Here is a 19,361-nt window from a genome sequence, read left to right as displayed (position 1 = left end):
GAGGTCCTGTGAATATTGCTGTAAGTCATTTTCTTAAACATTGACTAAATTACATTTTTGTTGTCTTTTTTTTTTTTTTTTTTTTTGCTGGATAGCAGCATAATTGAGCTGCACTGAAATCAATAGCCACAAACCACATGAACTTTTCTTTTCAGGAAAGAAAGAATCAAAAACTGGCAAGAATGAGTCTCAGAAGGAAGAGAGGTTGAAAGGAAAGGTGTCAGAAAAGATTATTCTAACAACAAAAATGCAACTGGGGGAAAAGGCAGCTTTGGTTGTCTTCCATTTTCTTCATTCCCCCCCAAGATTAGACTAATTCACCTCACCTCTTCCTTGCAAGATGAAATGACGGCACATCCCATTAGATGAAGATTGTTGATAATCCCATGACAAGAAAGTAGACATTTGAGTAAAATGATGAATAAAAATGGGGTACATGTAAGAGAATCAATAAGATGATGACAGTCAGAAATGAAGAATAATTATTTTATACTACCACATGAACCAAGTCTGTGTACTATAAGAAACCGTGTGTGTCTAATATTCTTGAATATACTGAGCATTTGTGATAAAAAAGTAAATGAAGTGATGTGACTAGTTAAAGCAGGTCTGAAGAAATTAATCTACTTGGTGAAATATAGATTAATTTCCTCAGTGGATATATGCACATATATATTCACTTTTAGTTTTAAAAAATTGTGTGCCATGCTATGTATATATTCAGCAGTTTTTGTTTTATCCAAGCATTTGGAATATAACTGCCATATTATTTATTTTGTTGATGTGTAATTTTCTTCTATTTTTCAAAAGCGAAATTTTATGGTAGGTATTTGTCATTTAAATTGTAATCTCTATTGATATTTTTTTTAACAAAGTGGGGTTATTCCGTGGCTGACCTGGAGGAGGCGCTGTGGCGCTATGTTGTTGCCAAGGAAACGACTCACAACAACCGGCGCAGCTCCACCAACGGCAGCAACAGCCACAAATGTCCTGTTTGTGCTCGTAGCTGTCGGACGCGTCCCGTTCAGACTGAGTAGGAAGTTGAGGAAGTTTTTGGGTTTATCTCTGCATGAATAAAGCAGAGATAAACAACGACTTTTTCTTACAAGAAGCTCGCTGGTGCTCAGAAGGTGAGTAACCCAACCTTAACCATCTTTACGGGACAACTGCCGTCCTGTCGTGCAGAGTTAGCGGGACAATGCTAGGTCTCCTCCGCTATGCTAGGTCCCACGTTGGCGCAGGAAAGTAAAAATAAATCCAAACATACGTCTAAGACAAACAGCTTATTGTCAGCTTCTTTCAGTGAGGGTTTTTATAGGCTGCCCAAAATATAAGTTTACCTCAGGTCATATTTTATAACAATTACTCCAGCAAGCAACTAGTTGTTAAAGCACAAAACAATTTCAGATGAAGCAATATTACAAGAACAGAAAATTTGTATAAAAAGAGTATAAAAAAAACTGAAAATTATTGTCATGACAATTTTTAGTTTCTTCTCTCATACTAATGATTGGTTTGCACAGCCTACTTTTAATATAATTAATAACAATATTATAGATGATGTCAGTTATCTTTTTGTAACTATTATTTTTTCCATCGATTTTAATTTCTAACCTCTCTCTGCTGGTATGTCATTACGTTTCTTATTTACTTTATTTATGTTTTACTAAGAGATTAACATTGATTAATAAATCAATCGAAACGTGTAACAGTGTTTTACAGATTGAAAGCAGACAGAAAGAAAAACTGGAGATGATAAAACTAAGAAAAATGAACAGCAACATAAAATAGATGAGTACACAAGTCCTTGGTTTAGCAGGAAAACATTGGAAATTAATATTCTTTAAAAAAAACTTTATAAAAAGAGTAAGGGTAACAATTCCAAAATAATCTGAAGTAACCACACATATGATCAAATTAAGTACTTCTAAATAACTAAAGCTTGTTTTGACTTTTTTGCTGTTGTGCATGTAAATAAGCTGAATAAAAACAAAGGTTTATATTAGGAATTAAAATTTTTGTCATTTGATTCTGGTCTCAGATAAGGAGAATACTTTTTCCCATGTGTTTTGCCATGTTTCCCACATGCCTGATGTCGATGTGGAAAACGTGCCTTGATAGGATATTTTAGTCTCATACAAGACTAAAATGTGTAGTCTTGTAAGATCTCATGCAGACAGATTTTATTTACATTTTTATTAGCTTTTTTTATTTAATTCCATACACCCTTGAAACTAGTTGGCCACTTAACATATGGCATGACAATTTACTGTATTTCACAAACATTTATTATAATTTTTGAAATTATGCACAGGACTCAGATTAATTTGGGCCAATTTTTTGGCCCAAATTTTTCTTCGCACATGTGTCGGTGTCACATGTGCTACTCTTCTACCTTTGCAGATTTCTTTCTCTCTCCCTTCGCAGTATCCCTCCCTGTACTTCTGTGGCCACCGAAATCCCAAGCTTAATTAAGCCCACGAGAACAGATGGCCTCTTGGCAGTCTCTGCTGTTTGTCAGCAGTACCTGGCCACACTAAATACTGCTAAATGCCTCTGCAGGGGAGAGGTTTAGTAGGCGCGGTGACAGACGTACCCGACGTTATTATCTCTAAAGACTTGGTGTAAAATGAGGCCATTTAAATTTGGGGAATGTCAGTGATTTTGGCACATGCCTAACCAATTACAAGATCATTCTGTTTTCTACTTCTTTGCATGTGTAGCTGATCCCCAGTACTTGAATTAAAAAACAGCCTGTCTCGACAGGTGATATTGGCTTTATTTCTCCTTTGATGATTTTGCTGGATCATTGTCAGGTCACTTGACTTCAAAACCTCCATCATCATCACCATCACCACCAGCATCACCGTGAAAACTAAACAAATACAAATATTAAAATACAAACACAAATCAACAATACAACAACAAACAAAAACGTACCTCGCTGCCTTTACTGGGGAACGCCATTTCTTAGTCCAACGTTTGACAGTTTCATTTGGTTCACTGCAATTCCCCAGTTTTATAGGCCCTGCCCTCTTTCTCTACGGCAGCCCGTGAGGTACGTATTAACAAAAAAATCCCAAAACATTACAAAATACCATTAAACCAAATAAATCACCAACAATGCAAACCAAAACAGACAAACATACATAAACAATCTGCAACAGTCTTATATTAGAAATTCATTTAAATTATTTAATTTAAATAAACTACAAATAATTTAGACATTTCATTTTACAATCCGTTACAGCATGAATTGACCTAACAGAAGCCTCACATCAACGTGCCTCAGTCAGACTCTCAAATCGAGATTTGTGTAGAGGATCCGTCAAAATAGGTCATAATCTATCACAACAGTGGTCAGTCAAGTAGTGATAATTACAATGTGGTGGAAAGTTGGGAACAAGCATGGCAAAACAAAAGGCTACATAGGAGAGAATTAAATGTGATGGAGGGCAGAAAGCACTGTCTGTTCTTACCTTGATTAGTGGACAAATAAGAGAAAATAGGAGTAAGACTTGATCTTAATTAGTCATGGGACTTTATTCAGATTTTTAATTAAGTTAATTAGAGGGTCTCTAATTTAACCCCTTCAGGGCCAAAAGGAGCATCATTTTTGTTTATTGCTGTTGTGGATGTTGCTTGTGTGCCACAGGCGTACTATAAACACATGAATGCAAAGATTTGGCTCGAGACTTTTACTGGTATATAAAAATATGATTAATTGCATTTAAAAACAATTTACGCATTAAGATTGAATCAAAATTTGCACTTGCCCTTTTTAGGACAACAACAGCATTCTAGAAAACATTGAATCCTATATCTGCCCAACCATTTCTGTTTGTAAAAGGTTTTTTGTAGCAGTCTTTTATAAACAAACCGTAGTTACTTACTTAGAAATGCATTCCTGAAGTTTCAGTCTGAATGTGTTGTGTAAACTGTTCAAGCAAAAATCTTTTTCTGTGTTTGTATACCAGGATATCACAGGAACAGAACAAAAGGACAATAGTCCACAATGGGAGTCTTGTGACGCTTAGGTTCAGCAGTAGTTCCTCATAAAGCTTCAGCAGACCTCAGGAAAGGCTGGGGTGGTTTAAACTGTACCCTGGTGCAACAGGGATGATTGCATCCCGTACAAATGGCTATGTGCAAGAAGCCTCCGCTCTGGCCGTGAGCCACAGGGAGCGGGCTGTGGACTGTCCGCCGCAAGAAGGTAGCCTCAACAAATCTCCACACTGCAGCTCCCACATGGAGAAGATCCAGCATTACCAGGAGGAGCTGAGGAAGCGGAAGGAAGAGGATGGCAAGGGGAGGCATGACATCGATCCCAATGCTTCGCTGAGGCTCAAGAAGCTGTCACAGAACCCAAAAATCGGCTTTGACAATCCCACCTTCGAGGGGAAGGAAAAGCCTACCAATAAAGTGACCAGCCTAGATCCTGTGGTGGGTGAGTAAGTTAGAGCAGTAGTTATTGTTGAGATGTTTTCAAGAAGGTTGTAGAGGTTAAATGGAGGAAGGAAGGGTTGAAAGGAAGAGTCATGCAGGTCAGGGAAGAATAGAGGCTTTACAAAACATCGGTGAATACAAAAGGAGTCAAAACAATAAAAAGTGAAAAGGCAGAGTAGAGACGGGGGAGGGGGTCTGTGTTTTATTGGCTATCTGAGATACCCATTCTATTTTTAAACCTCTTTGTTCGAGGACAATAAAGGATGGATGAGTCATATATTTAGGAATAACCTTTTAGACTGAGCAACTCCAATGCTTTTCTTCATGAATATCTCTTTTTATGGTTTAATCAAGTTAATTAGAGGGTCAATAATTTTATGAGAAGCAGCTTAGCTTTTCACTGAATAATCAAGTCATTTAACATCTAAACATGTTTTTTCAGTCTAATAAATAAAAACATTTTTTCAAAGAATCAGGTGTAAATTCTTAAATTTATTTTAAAAACTTACTGGAAGAATATTCAACATATATTCAGCTGTGTAAAGCAATGGTGCCCAAAGTCAGTCCTTGAGGGTCTGCTTCCTGCATGACGTCACATTTCAGTTCTCTCCCTGGTGGTAATAACAACCTTCTCAGCATGTCAATGTTCTTCTTAGGGCTTCTGATGAGCTATCATTTGATCCAGGTGTGTTAAACCAGGGAGAGAACGAAAACATACAGGATGCCGGACCTCGAGGACAAACTTTGGGCACCACTGGCGTCTTTTAAGCTTCTGAACTGGAAATACTGATATAACCATCTAAGTTTCTAGAAAACTATTTTCTTTGGCAATACACAGATCTTTTTTTTTTACTGATTCACAGGCTTTTTCTAACATGCTGTTCAAAATTTTTAAAAATCTCAGTTTTTTGGTCCTAACGACAATAATTCATAAAAGTAACAAATTCGCTGCACGTTCTGGCATAAATATCCTACTTTTAAATCCAAAAGGAACTCTGCCTTTGTTAATTTATTACTTTTTCCCACTTTTTAGTAAACTGGAAAAAGTACATGCTGATAATTGATGCCCTTACAGACTGGAAATGGGGGAAGTTTCTAGTTGCCTCGAATTTAGTAACAATGACACATGCTCATTTGATCACTCAGATCTGAAATAGAGAACTGAGTAATTTCTATCTTTAGATGGTTGATCAATACATCGACAGTTTTAATTTGCTTTTAGTCTTAAAGCAAACTTAAATAAACTTGTCTTGCTCCTAAAGTAGCTCATTTTAAAGCTAGAGACTAGAGAGTCCCACGCTAGCATCATTGGATTCAAATGTTAGCCTAAGTAACATTTTGATTCACAATACATTTCTAAAATACGGACCTGTGTGAATCAGATGCTCTGTAAATAAGTTTTATAATCAAAGTCAACTAGTCCTCCGATAAAATTAAACTGTATGTCACTGTTATTTTACTTGTAGAAAATATTTTTATAAATACCTCGTTATTTCTGATTTTTGTTACTCTGTTTCTCCAAACATCACCTGTCTCCTTTCTCTGTCCCTGTTTGTCAGAATTGGATGAACTACAACAGGTTGTGAAGTGGGTCCAACACAGCTTGAGTGACTCTCAGAGCCAGCAGGATGTGGAAGTGATAATGCAACTCCTTGCTAAGGAGGAATTCAGGAACGCCTACACAATCTACAGCGTTCTATCCCAGCAGACAAGCAGGATCAGTCCCACCTCACCTCTGACAGTACAAGCACAGGATCTCTGCAAGGAGGTATTCAACTATCCATGTTGCAGACTTATTTAAGATTTGCAATTCAGTGTAACTGGGTCCAATATATTGAATCTAGAACTTTTTGTAGATTATAAAAAGTTCTGGATCTTAGCTTATAAAATGATTTTGCATCTGGTCTGGTACCTGTTAGTTTGACTTGGATGCTTTTTTGTGAGTATGTCTAGTAGCGAAAAAGTGACGCAAAAGAAGGAAGATAGGCAGAAAATTAGAGCCACATGGCAAGAATGAAAATATGTTTCACTGTGATTGCTGTCAGTTGCTTTTTCCTTTTCAGATTCCATCATTAGCACAGAAAATGACAGTGAAGTGAGCCATGCTGTATGGGAGATGTTAAAAAATAACCACAGCACAGTTATTGTTGAAAAACAGAAATTATGATGCGAGTTGTTAGGAGTAACACAGCAGATCCATTATATGCTCCTCCTACGTATGGCTATGTTAACACAGCAGGTGAATGCCAAACAAAAAAATTTTTTTGTTTGACCGATATGCTTAATCTGACTTTTTCTGGCAATTTGAACTTTCCAATATTTTTTTCACCCCGAGAAAATACGATGTGATACTAAAACGGGATAGATGGCTGCTTGTTTTCACAGAGTCGGCAGTCTGAACAGTCATATCAAGTTTTATTTGACTTTTATGTCACTAACATGAGACATGTATCATAATTTTGCACCAGGAGAAGCCAGATGAGACATAAATAATTCCATAATTATGGAATTATGAATGATGTCTATTCCACTTAAGCACTTCACATTACATTTGGACCACTCCCAATTCTAACTTTACATCCAAACAAAATTCTCTGCAGAACGTTGCTGTCAACGCTTTACAAAACAACACTGCTTTCTTTCTATTTATTAGCTTTGTTTGTCTTGTTATGGTTTTGTGACAATCCCGTTGGCTGCCATTGCTGAATAAAATTTAAAAGTGATCCATAGACGGCAGTATCCATTATTACTTTTGTAAACAGTATGCTGCGATGTGATGTCAGCATTCTTCTTCTGCACATGTAGTATGTTTGGGGATGTTCACACAGAAGCGTGATTGCGATTACATCATCCAGTAGTAGGAGGGACCATGCAAAAAAATAAAAAGAATCAATTTCAGCAAAAAAAAAAAATATTAGATTTTTTTTTACTTTCAATCTTTGTTTTCTATGGGTTCTTTTTTAAATGTAAGACTTCTGTTGAAAATTTTGAATTAAAATAATAAAAGTGAAATTTTGTTTACATTTTAAAAATAGCCTAAAAATCTGTAAGTCTGGAGGAAAAGTGTGGCATTTCGACAGAAAAATATGAATGACCAGTGGTAATATGGAGACTTCAACACAGCCAGCCTGTTGCAGTTTATTTCCAGTTTCCAGCTAGGCTTGTAGCAATTTTGACTAAACAGTCTGTCAGCCACAGCAGTCAGCAGTGGTACATGACTGTTAGCTTGGTCATCACAGGACTGATTTTAAGGTAAACAGCCTGCACACACCTGCAGAGACTAAGTATGAGCTCATACATCAGACACAAAGTGTTTTAGCTGCAGTAAAACTAAACTAACTGCCGGCATTCTGTGATACTCAGACTGACCGTTATGTAAACTGAACTCCCAGCAGCCCTCTGTGCTGGCTGAGCAGTGGAGCACACCGCAGGATGAGGTCCAGGATCTGCGCAGCCAGAAAAAGAAACTCCAGCAGCTTACAGCAGGCTGGGCTGAGGTGCAGCAGTGCTGCTGGGGGAGGGGCAAGTGTGTCACCTTGTTAGTGAGAGCTTTGATTAGTGTAATGGATGAACTAAGCTCTGAACAGGAGATGAAGAGGCCGAAGGGAGGAGTAAGAAAAGACCAATTTGCCTGACAACACAGGAACCATATGATCTAAAATAGAAACACATAGCACAGTGGACAAATAAAAAACATCCCAGATCCATTGGACAGACTTCTAAAGCTGAAAATGGAAAATAATATAATTCAGAAGGGATTGTAACATTAATATTTGCAGCATTCATCCATGAACACACATGAACGACAAGAATTGATACATCTTTTTTGTTTGTTTTGCTTATTCAAGAGAAAGATCCAGCTTTGGTGCAGCTGGAATGTGGAAATCCTACTGTGAACTATTAGAGTGTAGCCAAGTGAATAATCTGTGACTGCACATGTTCTTACAAAGCAGTGAGACAGACCTGTTTCCCACCAATGTTACCGGCACATGGCTAAAATGGCCAGGAATGGGTGTTTTTCTTTTTCCTTTTTAATTTTGAATATTTATCAGTAGAGTAAAAAATGTTAGGTAGGAGCAATCAAATTAAACAAATTATGTGAAATCAATAGTTGGTGAAAAAAAAAAGATTTAGGTGGGTGTATGGAAGACTTCTCCTGCCAAAATTGGCAATAAGTAACAGTTGATAAAATAATTAATGTGTCAGATATCCAAATAAAATAATTTCCCCAACTTATTTGATTGTACATTGAGGCATTAATTAGTATTTGTTTGTCATACTCAACAGTATTAATTTTACATCGCTACATTTATTATCCATTTTATTGCTAAATAAAAGGACAAAGGAGAAAAAAGAAGGGAGAAAATGCAAAGAGGAAATATAATAAGAGAATAAATCTGTGTTTTAATGAAACTATGTTTTCCCACTTCTGCTTTCAGCTCTTCTTACATTTCAAAAATGTAATGATTTCAATATCATTATATACAGTAATTTTAGATCTGTATCTAATTATATTTTCACATTTAAAGCCATCTTAGATTTAAATCTGAACGAAACAGAAGAAAAATGTTTAGAACTTTCTTCATTTTTTGGTAAGGCCTAAGTAATACATGGAAGCAGTTTAAAATAATAGTTTATTATTTTCTGTGAGCTGCGTGTTTATTCGTCTCACTGGCAGATTTATCTCACTCTATTGTGTCTTTGCTCAGGTCCAAAGGATCCTCCAGACAAGTAAACAAAAGGAAGGTTTGGAACTTAGCGTGCTGCTCACCAATCCCCATCTCCAGGTCAGAGATCACCGACCCTTTCTTGACATATAATATGATTAAAAGGCAACATAAGTGTGTCTGCAGTGCCTCTTAGGCCAGCTCATTTATTTAGTTAATATTCTAGTAATTAGACTGCTGGAAGAAATATAATTAATGTTATACATGGCTGTCTCCAAAAGGGTAATTGTTTCTCTTGCACCTTCCACTGGGAAGGCAGAGGTCAGGGTTTAGCAAATTAACATCTTGATGCCTGAAAGGCAGCTGTGAAGTTTTAAATGTCCTCCTCTCCCTTCTTGTTCTTGACAAGGACAGTGATGAGGTCATATTACTTATCATCGTTTGGATAAAATTCATTCATGTGCTCCAGAACATTTAAACATACGGAATATTTATTTTGTATATTTGTTTTACTTGATTTGTATTGGGGCAGCCCTTGCAGCAAGAAGGTCCTGGGTTTGATTCCAGGCCCGGGATCTTTCTGCACGGAGTTTGCATGTTCTCCCTGCGCATGTGAGGGTTCTCTCCGGGTACTTCCTTCCCCCCTCCCTAAACATGACTGTTAGGTTAATTGGTTTCTCCAAATTCTTCCTAGGTGTGAGTTTGTGTGCATGGTTGTTTGTCCTCTCTGTCTCTGTGTTGCCCTGCAATACACTAGTGACCTGTTCAGGGTGTAACCCGCCTCTTGCCTGGAACGTTAGCTGGAGATAGGCACAAGCACCTCTCCTGACCCCACTAGGGACAAGGGTATAGACCTTTTTCACACTTCCGGGCACAAAGCACATATTTGGAAGACTATGCAGCATCAAAGGAGGAGAAGGGAAGTCTGGAGCCATGTGGTGCAGAATGATGCTACCAGAGGACTTTTCAGGTGGGCACTGATAAGACATTGGTGAGCCCTGTGGCACGGGCCCAAATTTGGATGGAATCAGCTCCAAATGTGAAAGACCATCTAGGACAAGAGCGATAAGTGGTTGGGACTCCAGCTGGCGTGGTGGTCCTACAAACATGCGCGAGGCCGGGGCGGTTGTGCGCATGCGCGGGGCCGGGGCGGATGTGGGGTTGGACTACTTCCCGTGGCTAAAGCGTTAGCATTAAAAGGCTAGGAAAATGGCTCAGTCTCGGCGCAGTTGTTTTTGTTCAGTCCCTGGTTGTTCATGTGGGGGGAGAAAACAGCCTTATCTGTCATATCATGCGTTCCCGACGGACCCGGACCAACGGAGGCAGTGGATCCAGGCGATCCGAAGAGATGAAGGTCCCGACTTTTGCATAAACACGGGGAGTACTTTCGTATGTAGCCGCCACTTCACACCGGAGGATTTTGTAAGGTCTATTAGAAAATAGATGGATGATTTGAATTGTTTGATTTCTTTTTGTCATTCATTCCTTATTTTGCTTGAGAGTTTATTGTAGTTAGTTTTAGAAAAGGCAAGTTCTGCAAAAGATGTTTGTTAAACATCTTTTACTACTTTTAGTAAAAGATGTTTTGTTTACTACTAAACAAAAATGCAACTTTTTTTTAATCTTTGCAAAACTGTATCCATCACCTAAATGTAGTTTTTCAAGGTGTTTTTTTATATAATAATTTAACTTATTTTTTATTCTTTGTTAAATATTTGTTACATTTGAAGTATAATACTAAAACAAACATATTTGCGACAATATTTTATAGCTGTTAATCAAATATATGTGTCTTAATTCCTCATCTTCACTTGAGAGAAGCGCCCAAGTGTTTGCAGTTGTTCATAAAATATTGCTTATCTGCATAAGGACTGGATTTACTTCTTTTTATCTACTCGTCAGGACGTGCCTGAAATTGAACTTTAAGAGCTTTAACTTTGCTGATATCTGTTTAGTAAAAAATCCACAGTGAAATGTCTTATTTCATTATTAACTTGGGAGAAATAAGTTTCTATACTTGATGCAACTTGCTGCAAAGGTCCAATTACACTTTTGATCACAGAGTTGCTACACATTTTTTTCTTTCCAGACTTCCCTTGTAATTTTGTTGATATCAAATAGTATTTGACGTTTTGTATCAGTGGATTCGCAACAGAATAAGCTTCAAAACTATACACAAAACATGTACTCCACTTAGCCACTCATTCTTGATAGAAAACTGCATTTACTTCTGCACTTTCTATGAGTTTCGAGGCAGTAACTAATAAACCAAAATGTAATACTTAGATGTTATTCATATAAAGTTATATTAGATAGATATTACTTACTACCTTTTGAAATTGAGATACTGAGCTCATTTTGCCATAATAGTTTCACTATTCCATAATCTTAACATAACCAAGTCATGATAACAGTATTTAAAAAAAACATTTTTTGTCATTATTTCAAACTAAACTGAGATTGTTTGTTGTGATGATAGTTATGTTGCCTCATTACATTAAAACAATAAAATCTAAAATTTATGTTGTGACATTTCAACGTGTTGTGAGCTATATAACACATTTTTTACAATTTTTGTGGCTCTATTTTCTTTTATTTACTGTAATTAGCCCAGAAGTGTGCAGAGATGTAACCATGTTATTGAGTCCGAATAACAAGTTGTCTCAAAATTATAAACTGCGTAAATTTCTGTGATGTGTATTAATTGTGGTCCATAAAAAAGTGTGTCACGTTAAATAACCTAAAATTGCAATCTCTGTCCTGATCTTGGCTTGGAAAGCTCTGCATAAAAAGGATGGCAAGGGTTGAGGTTGAATTGAATCACTCCTTTAAACTTCCTGCAGCTTGGATGATAACTGCTTTTAAAGCTAGCTTCTGACTTTTCTTATATTTAAAGGGAACCTTTCATTGACTCTATGTGTTCATATGGCAGGCACTGATGCAAGCTCATGACAGCGTAGCGGTGAAGGAAGTCGCAGAAGAAAGCGTGACCCAGTACCTCGGAGAGACAGTTAAATTAGTGCGGCTGCAGAAGGCCAGAGACACTCCACTGGTGAGATATGATGTGTTTGAATCCTTTTACTGTCTGGCTTTTGATCTTTTATTTTCTTATTGCCCAGTACTGTATCTGTCAAGCGTTTACTGTGCGTCCTTTCTGTTTAGAATGGAATAATCATTTAGCGTCCTCTAACAGCACTTTTGTGATTGGATGTGTTGCAATCAGGGTGCAACAGTGCGCAATGACATGGACAATGTGGTGGTGAGTCGTGTAGTGAAAGGCGGCGCAGCAGAACGGAGTGGACTCCTCAGTGAGGGAGACGAGATCCTGGAGATCAACGGTATTCCTATTCGTGGAAAACACATCAACGAAGTGCACGACTTACTGGTAACCATTACTGTCAGAATGATGTCAAATAACAAGCACTTTTCACTTACTTCAATCCATGGTATTATTAAAAGCACTCACAAGTCAAGTTTATTCATTTAGCACATTTCAGCAATAAGATGACTAAAGATAAATGATGGATGAGTTTTTCTAGATATTTCTAAGTCCTTTAATTCTGGAAATGTTCTTCCGGTGATAGAAGACCAACTTTGTAATTGTCTTTATGTGTATTTGGACGTTCAAGTCTTGAGCCATCACTATACCCAGATCATTCACACATTACAATGCCATTTTTTTTAACCCACCTAAAAATATATAACCACCAACCTCTCTATCACATCAACATCACAAATGTCAAAAGTTGTAGGGGTGAGTACTATAAAATTGTGCTTTATTCAATCATTTTTATGCTTTCAACAGCAAGAAATGCAGGGAACTCTGACCTTCCTCCTCATCCCAAGCTCTCACAATAAACCTGCTCCCCACAGCCAAACTGTGGTAAGTCTATTAAGATGAGAGAGTGTGCGTGAGAACTGTCGCTGGCATGCAAACAAACACTAAACTTGTTGTAAACTATTTCCTCAGATACATGTGCGCGCTTACTTTGACTACGATCCCTCTGATGACCCCTTCGTGCCGTGTCGGGAGCTGGGTCTGTCCTTCCAGAAAGGAGATATACTCCATGTCATTAGCCAGGATGACCCCAACTGGTGGCAAGCCTACAGGGATGGAGACAAGGACAGTCAGCCTCTGGCTGGCCTCATTCCTGGTACCCTCTCAGTGGCATTCTTTATAAAAATGAAAAAAAAAAGTTTAATATATTTGTTGTTTTTTTGCAGTTATCAAGGTCATAATCATTGTATTTCAGTAACAACAAATTTAAGTTCTCATGATAAAAAGACATAATTAGTTTACAAGTAACTTCAGCAAACTATAGGAGCTTGTTTTAATTGACTAATTCCATAATATTGACGAAAAAGTATTAGTTCCACTGGCAGTTTATTTCACTTATAGCAAGATATTTTTTCCAAGTTATAAGTGCTATATTCTGCCAGTGGAACTAGAACTTTATGAATACTGAGAAATTATTTACTTAAAACAACCAAAATTACTTATAAGTTTTGTCTTCCTTCAAGTGTACTAAGATATTTGCTCTAGAAACTAGACCAAAAATACTTGGCATAAAAAAATAAAGATTTATTTATAAAAAAATTTTTTGCAATAGAGAGTGCTTGAAAATCATGACAACCATCAGGCAGTGTGAGTGCTGCTTTGACCTTGATCCTCCAACCAGATGATGAAACAGTACTATGGAATTATGACAAGTTAGCTTGACATTAGTGCCAAAGTAAAAAGAGGAATAACACCACATCTAACTCTCGTGTAGTAAACTAGGGTACCAAAAAAAGCTCTTTTGGAAGCTAATAAGCTATACATCCCCGCATGTTTTCATATTTATCCTCCAGCTTGTGTCAAAATGTTAATAAAGCACAGAGGGGAAAACAGATCATTCAAGAGAGTATATTTAGCAGAGAGAAATACATGAAACATGATTAGCTTTTATTAGATCAGTGTCGCACAGGTGGCTTGCTGTGAACCTAATAGGATAGCGGAGATCTCTCTGTCTGTAGGCGTGTAAAGACAAGACGTTAACTTAGGGCGCCTTTAGCAGCACAGGATAATGTGTTCAGTGAAAAACTGAACACTGAACCTTCTTTCCACAAGGTCTTTGGCTTGTGGAAAGAAACCATGTTGGTTAGAATGTCACTGTAAAGTATTAGTACAAATTACTGGAGTAAACTTGCCTTTTAAAAGTTGTTTAAGTGGACGATTTCTAAAATACAACAACTCATTACTTGAAATACATATAATATCTGCAAATACATTCTAATAGCTCAATACGTGGGCTGCAAATGACACATTATTTTACTGTATTGATTATTCACTCCTCCTCTAAATTGAAATACAGTCACAAATGAGTTTGAAGAGACAAATGGTTAACCTGGCTCTGCTTTCCTGGAAAGATTTGTCTACCATCTGTTGCATCCATCAGATTAAAACAAACACTTGGGAATTAATTGTAATTACACCCTGACCTAGAGACAGTTGGGGGTCTAAGTAAACAAAGTTTAGTGCTAAAAATGGAAAGTTAACCGTCTTTTGTCTTTGTTTCTTTACTTGCACGGTTAGAAAGTACAAATCAGAGGCTTCCAAACAACTTCTAATGTGAGCTTGTTCACTTTCAGTGCCATGTTTTCCAAAGTTCTTCATACCTCTTCAGTTTTTCACATTTTTCACATTACAGCCACAAACTTTTATTGGGATTTTATAGTAGATTAGAATAAATTTTGTGTGCAGTTGGGAAGAGAAAGAGGAATATTTATTGTTCAAAATATAAAACATTGCACTGCTGGTTGCTGCACCTAACAGTTATTTTAGTATTCAATTATTATATTGATTAGTCTGATTTTTTTTTTAATTGGTTGCTAATTTCTGAAGATTTTACATTTAACCATGTGAGCCTTTTTATGTAATATTAGAAATGTGTTAAAACAAATAGTTCAATTGCTTTTTAAAATAAGAAAATAAACATTTAAATGCCCAAAAATGCAATAACCTAACATTCCTTTAGTGAATTTGAACCAGGTTAAACTAAACTATGCCACTTGAGGAGAACATTTAAAAACACTATGGCAATAGTAAACACAGTGGCGTTAGCATTGTGATGTGAGGTTGTTTATCTTCAGCAGAAACGTGGAAGCTGGACCCAGTTGATGGGAAGATGGGCAATCCTATTACAAACTCTGTTAGAGTGTGCAATAAGCTTGCACACTCTGCAATAAGCTTGGGACTGGGAAACAGTTCACCATCTACAACCCTAAATGGGTTAGAATGGACCAGTCAAAGTTTATAGATTTACAGACCTGAATCTTTACTGGGAATCTTTTTTAGGACTTGATTAATGCTCAATGTATTGTTTGAGGTTCATTTTTTTAGCAAAAGTTTCACATATATATATATATATTAATATATTAACTTTTATGGATTTTTTTCCTACATCAGGTAAAAGTTTCCAGCAGCAAAGAGAGAGTTTAAAGAAAACAATACCAGACAAAAGTCGAGAGCAGCAAGGTAACAACTGCTAACTTAAAACATTTCCAACAGTCCAACAATGTGAAATGAAAATGTGTATTTTAATCTGTATTAGGGAAGATTTGGTGTTCAAAGAAAAGCAAGAAACTGAGAAGAAGAAACACATCGACCTTGAACAGAAACACTGGTAAGACTTGCTTTATTTCTCTTAGCGGTTTGAGGCGCGAGCTTGTTTTGGACCAAGCGCTATCTGCACACTTAGCGCACTATCATTCCTCATTAAGCACGTATAAAAGAGGGTTTGAGCGCAGGCCAGCAGCCAAACATCCACTGCTGTTAGCATTACGCCCACACACAGGCTGAAGTTGACACACCTCGTCTTTCTTACAGCAGCTTGTCCAGACTTGTCGTGTCACAAGTCAGATTAGACTTGTCTTCACAGACCGGATCAGCGGGAGCTTAAATAGCTTTGAGGGACGTACAGTTTTCGGGTTTACACATACAGCAGAGACACCTTTAAAACAAGGAGACATGCATACCTGAAGTTGCACATCTTTAAATAGAAAACAATATTGTAACCAATATGATCTTTTTTATGTTTACTCTCTGTTGTGCTTTTTCCACCATCAGCAAGAGGTCAAGGTTGAAAGTAGTTGCAGAGCAGGGGGTTAAAAGCACAAGGTGCAAGTTGAGTCAGTGTTGTTTCCGTAAGCCTTCCTGAACTGTCTCCTCAGACTACGATGATGTCCTGACCTACGAGGAAATGTCCCTGTACCACCAGCCCGCTAATCGGAAACGCCCCATAGCTCTGGTCGGTCCAGCCAACAGCGGCCACGACGAGCTGCGGCGGAGACTTTTATCCATCGAGCCGGACAAGTTTGCCGTTGCTGTTCCACGTATGTCCATACTCAGACAGACAATTTTCTCTGATGTCAAAGGATAAACATAACACACAAGCAAGAAAAAAAAACAACAAAAACAAGATTTACTGTCAAAGCTTATTGTGTTCCAAAAAGTTTGGAAAAGTCTGGAATATATGGGATTAAATTTCAGTATTTTCCAGGTCTGAATAAGTATGAAAAAAGAAAATATTTCTTTATTACTGTACCTATTCCCTTTCTGGTTTTTGTTTCCTCATCCTCCTTCACTGTTTCTTTTTTTGTTCCCTTCTTAATTCTTTTCTTCCTTCTATCTTCATATCTCTCCTTAGATCTGTTCGTATGTCCTTATTTCATCTCCTTCTTTGTGTCCTTCCTTTCTCTTGTTTTATCCTGTAGCCTTTCTTCCTTCCAGTCGGTTGTTTTTTCATGTCTCATACTGAAAGCCTACCAATTGCATCAACTATAAATTGCCTTTAAGACTTTAGGACAGAGATCTGAAAAGTAGAACCAGTTTTAATTTAAACAGATCTCTCACTTTTGAACTCTTAGACACAACCCGAAGCCCAAGGATACATGAGCGAAATGGACGCGAGTACCACTTTGTTAGCCGCTCGTCCTTCGAGGCTGACTTGGCTGCAGGGAAGTTCATCGAGTCAGGGGAGTACGAGAAGAACCTGTACGGCACCAGCACTGACTCTGTCCGACACGTCGTCAACTCCGGACGCATCTGTTTGCTCTGCCTTCACACGAGGGTGAATATTTGTTTCTGATGTAGCAACCACTATTGAGTGTTTCGATAGCTTCAGATATTTCAAATTTGTGTATTTTAGAAAGATCTAATTTAATATTCTCTGCCTCAATTTTCCCTCCCAGTCATTGCGAGTACTGAGGTCGTCCAACCTCAAGCCATATGTCGTCTTCATTGCTCCTCCTTCTCAAGAACGACTGCGCACCCTGCTGGCCACAGAGGGGAAAACACTAAAAGTAAGCTGACCTTCACACACATCTGCCTGGTTGCCTCTGGAGTCCATTATCAGAGCAGAAAAAGTGAAACTCTCATGCACACTTTGAACATTCACACCAGTTGTTTTAAGTGTCAGATGTTGACTTCTTTTCCCAGCCGGAGGAGCTGAAGGAAGTCACTGAAAAAGCCCGCGAGATGGAGCTGAATTACAGCCACTTCTTCGACATGACAGTCGTTAACTTTGATCCAGACCAGGCGTTCCAGGAGCTCCGGAGATTAGTAGATAAACTGGACACCGAGCCGCAGTGGGTGCCGTCGTCTTGGCTCTGCTAGAGGTGGCCATGTCCAGATCACGAAGAGTCTCAGTGAACGAGAAGGTAAAGAGGAGACGGACAGTATTACAGTGACACTGAATTTTCACTTGCACATTTTTTTTTCCTTTTTTGGAGCTTAATTGTTACAGGATGCTGCAGAGACAGACACTGTTATATTTGATAGATTGCGTTCTTCTATTTTTGTGATGACTGTTCGAGGTCTTAGTTTTATGCAAAATCTTTTGTTTTCCAGATAGACTCATTTCTATTCTATTTCTTTGACTTATTTATAATTGTAAATATATATTCTTCAGACAAAGAGGTGAAATATTTTATTGTTATGCCAGAAATTGCTTATTTGACACGTTTTTAAAGGCAATCTGGTGAATCAAGCCAAAACATCATCAGGCAAAGAACTGAATAGAAATAGATTAATTGGATTTAGTGTGAAGTCTCCCATCTGATGTTCATGTCTCAGTGTCAGTATTGTGTCTCATATGCCTTACAAAGGTACTTATACTTATCAAACTTTTTACCATTTTGTCACATTTCACGTTAAATGTCAAATAACTTCCCTGGGTTTCATGAGACAGATAAACACAAATTAGAAAATAACCATGAAGTAGATGAAAGGGGTTATTTATTATTTGCCAAAAAAAAAATAATCAAATCAATAGGAGACTCTCTGTGAATATAAATATATCTGACAATCTGGCCGCAGTTTGTCAGCTATATTTAGGTCTGCATACGTTAAATTAATGTAAGGCTGCAACTGACAATTATTTCAGTAATTGATTATTCTATCAATTATGCTGACAATTAATCTAATACAAAAATTGGCATATTCTGCAGATTTTTTATGTAACCACTTTAACTTTTTTATACAATATTTGAAACTAAGCATTTTAAAATAAGAAAATAAAACATTTTGTTGCCTAAAATCCAGCATTCCCGGGAATGTGAACCAGGTGAAACTAAGTCTGTGCCATTCAAAGCTAATAGCATTTAAGTCTGTACATTCCAGTTAACAATTAATCAATTACTGAATTAGTTGATAATTATTTTAATAAAGGTTGAATCACAATTATTCCGATTAATGGATTCACCACCAATGTGTGGTATCTTCGGCTGCATGTTTAGAGGGGTTTTTTTTTTCCTCTTGGAAGTGAACCTGCTCCTAAGCCTGTACCAGGTTGTCCTTGAGGATTGAGTTCAATTTAGCGGCTGGTCCAGCAAAATAAAATCACTCCCACGTCATAATGCTGTTTTGGTCTGATCTGATCAGAGAAAAATCTTCTGGCAAATTTAAAACAAGAATTCCTTTTATGATACATAAAATCTAAATGAAACACATTGTCTGTGTCAATGTGACAAAATATAAAGTTTAATTAGTATAAATGCATTTGCATGGCATCATAACTGCATTATCTCTGTAATGCTGCGTAATATTGTTGAGATGGTCATCAGTACTGTAAAATTGTGACTTATTGAATCTTTAAAAAACAGTAATTCTTAAGTACAACTTTTCAAATGTGTTAATAAATTAAGATTTGAAAAGATATTTTGTTGTATTTTTATTCTACTAAGCGATTTGTTGTTTTTGTCCTTTTT

At 37.3% G+C, this 19,361-nt stretch overlaps 1 protein-coding gene across 1 annotated transcript; it reads left to right on the top strand.

Annotated features, from left to right (window-relative positions):
• The first annotated feature begins 942 nt into the window (after window positions 1–942).
• pals1b (protein associated with LIN7 1, MAGUK p55 family member b) lies at window positions 943–19,311 on the top strand. The gene is made up of 14 exons (XM_055054158.1): window positions 943–1,130; window positions 3,978–4,447; window positions 6,006–6,214; window positions 9,156–9,233; window positions 12,046–12,165; window positions 12,337–12,498; window positions 12,919–12,996; window positions 13,084–13,267; window positions 15,562–15,630; window positions 15,707–15,778; window positions 16,326–16,487; window positions 17,022–17,224; window positions 17,346–17,456; window positions 17,593–19,311. The coding sequence occupies exons 2-14, from the start codon at window positions 4,120–4,122 to the stop codon at window positions 17,767–17,769; spliced, it is 1,953 nt and encodes a 650-aa protein (XP_054910133.1). The 5' UTR covers window positions 943–1,130; window positions 3,978–4,119; the 3' UTR covers window positions 17,770–19,311.
• Window positions 19,312–19,361: the final 50 nt, after the last annotated feature.

This window comes from Poeciliopsis prolifica, unplaced genomic scaffold, assembly GCF_027474105.1.
Source record: "Poeciliopsis prolifica strain line A6 unplaced genomic scaffold, Auburn_PproV2 SCAFFOLD039, whole genome shotgun sequence".
Lineage (NCBI taxonomy): Eukaryota > Metazoa > Chordata > Actinopteri > Cyprinodontiformes > Poeciliidae > Poeciliopsis > Poeciliopsis prolifica.
Note: the sequence above shows the minus strand (reverse complement) of the source record. Positions and strands in the feature narration are given on the sequence as shown.